The sequence below is a fragment of the Portunus trituberculatus genome, chromosome 4 (assembly GCF_017591435.1).
Source record: "Portunus trituberculatus isolate SZX2019 chromosome 4, ASM1759143v1, whole genome shotgun sequence".
Lineage (NCBI taxonomy): Eukaryota > Metazoa > Arthropoda > Malacostraca > Decapoda > Portunidae > Portunus > Portunus trituberculatus.
In genome coordinates, this window is record NC_059258.1 from 3,720,071 (window position 1) to 3,722,570 (window position 2,500).

Consider the following 2,500-nt stretch of genomic DNA (forward strand, 5'->3'; position numbering starts at 1 on the left):
CCCAGGCCACACAGACAAGTAGCAGGGTTTTCAATAGTTTCCCCCTCGAAATCTTGCCAATCCCTCACTAGAACCATAAAAATACTCTTAAAAACACAAATATATTCAGAAACGCCTTCCATTCTCACTACGACAATTTTCAAGCCCACACACACAAGAGAGTTTCCTTTAACAACCTAGAGATCTTGCTAATCTATCATCAGAACCATAGAAATACTCTTAAAAACACGAGTATCTTCAACTAGAGCAAGACAAGATAGGAAATACGTCACCTTCAGCAGTTAGGTTAGGTTAGGCAAGGCTAGGTTAGGTTAGGTTAGGTTAGGTTAGGCAAGGCAAACATCACCTTGAGGAGTGGAATGAGGCTGTGTGAGGCGCGGCAGGAGTGCAGGGCTGTATCTTGGCACGTCCTACACCACATCTCCTCCTCTTCTTCCTCCTCCTCTTCTTCTTCACAGGGCGGGGCGGATGGTTTAGGAAGAGGAGGAGGGGTACCAGTAGTAGAATGAGGAGGAGGAGGAGGAGGAGGTGTTTGAGTAGTAGGAGGAGTATGAGGAGGAGGAGGAGGAGGTGGGCGATGATTCCGAGGAGAAGGACGAAGAGGAAGAGGAGGAGAAGAGGAAGACTTAACAGCATCGAAATCCTCCAAGTTAGGATAAGCAGAGGAAGAGGAAGAGGAAGAGGAGGTTTTAGGAGGAAGAGGAGGAGGAGGAGTAGGGGCTTGATGGCGTTTAGCTTTACGAGTAAGAAGAGGAGGAGGAGGAGAAGAGGAAGAGGAAGGAGGAGGAGTAGGATGAGGAGGAGGAGGAGGAGCTCTTCTCATAATCCTTCTCTCCTGTCTCTCTCTCCTCATTATCTCTCTTCTCTCTCTTCTTTCTTCCTGTATTTGTTGTCTCAGTTTTATTTTCGCCATTTTTCTCTCCATCTTCTCCTTCCTCCATTCGCTCATTCTTCTCTCCTCTTCCTTCTCTCCACGTCTCTCTTCTTTTCCTCCACCTGTTTCCTCCACTTTCCTCTCCTCCTTCATTCTTTCCTCCAGTTTGCTGAGGTGTCGCAGGTGAGCCAAGATATACCTGGAGAAGTGGAGGTAAGGGGAGGTATATTCTCTCTCTCTCTCTCTCTCTCTCTCTCTCTCTCTCTCTCTCTCTCTCTCTCTCTCTCTCTCTCTCTCTCTCTCTCTCTCCTTCCTTCCTTCCTTCCTCCTTCCTTCCTCCTTCTCTCCCTCCCTCCCTCCCTCCCTCCATCCATCCCTCCTTCTTTCCTTCCTTCCTTCCTTCCTTCCTTCCTTCCTTCCTCCATCCCTCCCTCCCTTCCTTCCTCCTCCCTCCTCCCTCCCTCCACATCCTGCCCTGACTTCCAAACACACACACACACACACTTCCTCTTCCTCTTCCTCCTCCTCTTCCTTCCTTTATCTATTTCTTTCTTTCCTTCCTTCCTTTCCTTCCTTTCTATCTCTGCACATTATTCCCTCTTATAAGACAGCCGTAGCGTCACACACACACACACACACACACACACACACACACCTGTTAGTCTGTACACGGTCAGTTTCCACCTCTGCGCGGCACATTGGGCAGCATAGGACTTTCCCCCTTGGTATCTGTGGCTCCCCTCCCCGCGCCCTGCCCTGCCCTGGCGCCGCGAGGTCAGCCAGGCAGGTCGCGCAGGCTGAGTGGAGGCAGGGCAGCATCTTGGGAGCGTGGCCTGTCTCATTGTATTCCTCCAAGCAAACTGGGCATTCTAAACCTTCTTCCTGGGGTTTGTAGGAGGAAAGGGGTAGGGAGCGGGGTTAGTGGTGGTGGTGGTGGTGGTGGTGGTGGTGGTGCAGAGGGTGAGAGAGTAATGGTTGTTGTTGTTGTTGTTGTGGTGGTGGTGGTGGTTGTAGTAGTGCATAGAGTAAGATAGTAATGGTGGTTGTTGTTGTTGTTGTTGTTTTTGTGGTTGTGGTGGTGGTGGTGGTGGTATTGGTGTCCATGAGTGAATAATTGAGTGAACAAGGACGAAGAGGAGGAGGAGGAGGAGGAGGAGGAGGAGGAGGAGGAGGAGGAGGAGGAGGAGGAGGAGGAGGAGGAGGAGGAGTAACGTATGAAATATGAATAACAAATGAAATGGAATATTCAAAATGGCGATGTTCGATAGAAATAGCAACAGAAAAAGAAGAAGAAGAAGAAGAAGAAGAAGAAGAAGAAGAAGAAGAAGAAGAAGAAGAAGATAAAGGAATACGCACTGAGCAGGAGAAAAGGATAAAGAAAGGAAGAGAAGAAGGAGTATGAGGAGAAGGAGGAGGAGGAGGAGGAGGAGGAGGAGGAGGAGGAGGAGGAGGAGGAGGAGGAGGAGGAAGAGGAATAATATATAACAGACAGCATACGGGCAGTGTTACCTCCTTAAACCTTGAAACTGTCACAGGAGGAGGAGGAGGAGGAGGAGGAGGAGGAGGAGGAGGAGGAGGAGGAGGAGGAGGAGAACAAGACGAACAACAAGAAAAACAAGGAATAAA

At 49.5% G+C, this 2,500-nt stretch overlaps 2 protein-coding genes across 3 annotated transcripts in view; one reads left to right on the plus strand and one right to left on the minus strand.

Annotated features, from left to right (window-relative positions):
- Positions 1 to 2,500, plus strand: part of LOC123511653 (uncharacterized protein DDB_G0271670-like) — a gene marked incomplete at both ends in the record, with an annotated part of 32,135 nt that overhangs the window by 26,327 nt on the left and 3,308 nt on the right. The gene's annotated exons all lie outside the window — the stretch shown is intronic.
- The window catches only part of LOC123511607 (zinc finger CCCH domain-containing protein 18-like), a 12,669-nt gene that overhangs the window by 7,309 nt on the left and 2,860 nt on the right, over positions 1 to 2,500 (minus strand). For both annotated transcript variants that reach the window (XM_045267634.1, XM_045267642.1), the window contains exons 2-3: positions 1,530 to 1,756; positions 347 to 1,073 (exon numbers count right to left, since the gene is read on the minus strand). In XM_045267634.1, coding sequence (XP_045123569.1) covers positions 347 to 1,073; positions 1,530 to 1,756 — 954 coding nt within the window. The remainder of the gene's footprint in view (positions 1 to 346; positions 1,074 to 1,529; positions 1,757 to 2,500) is intronic.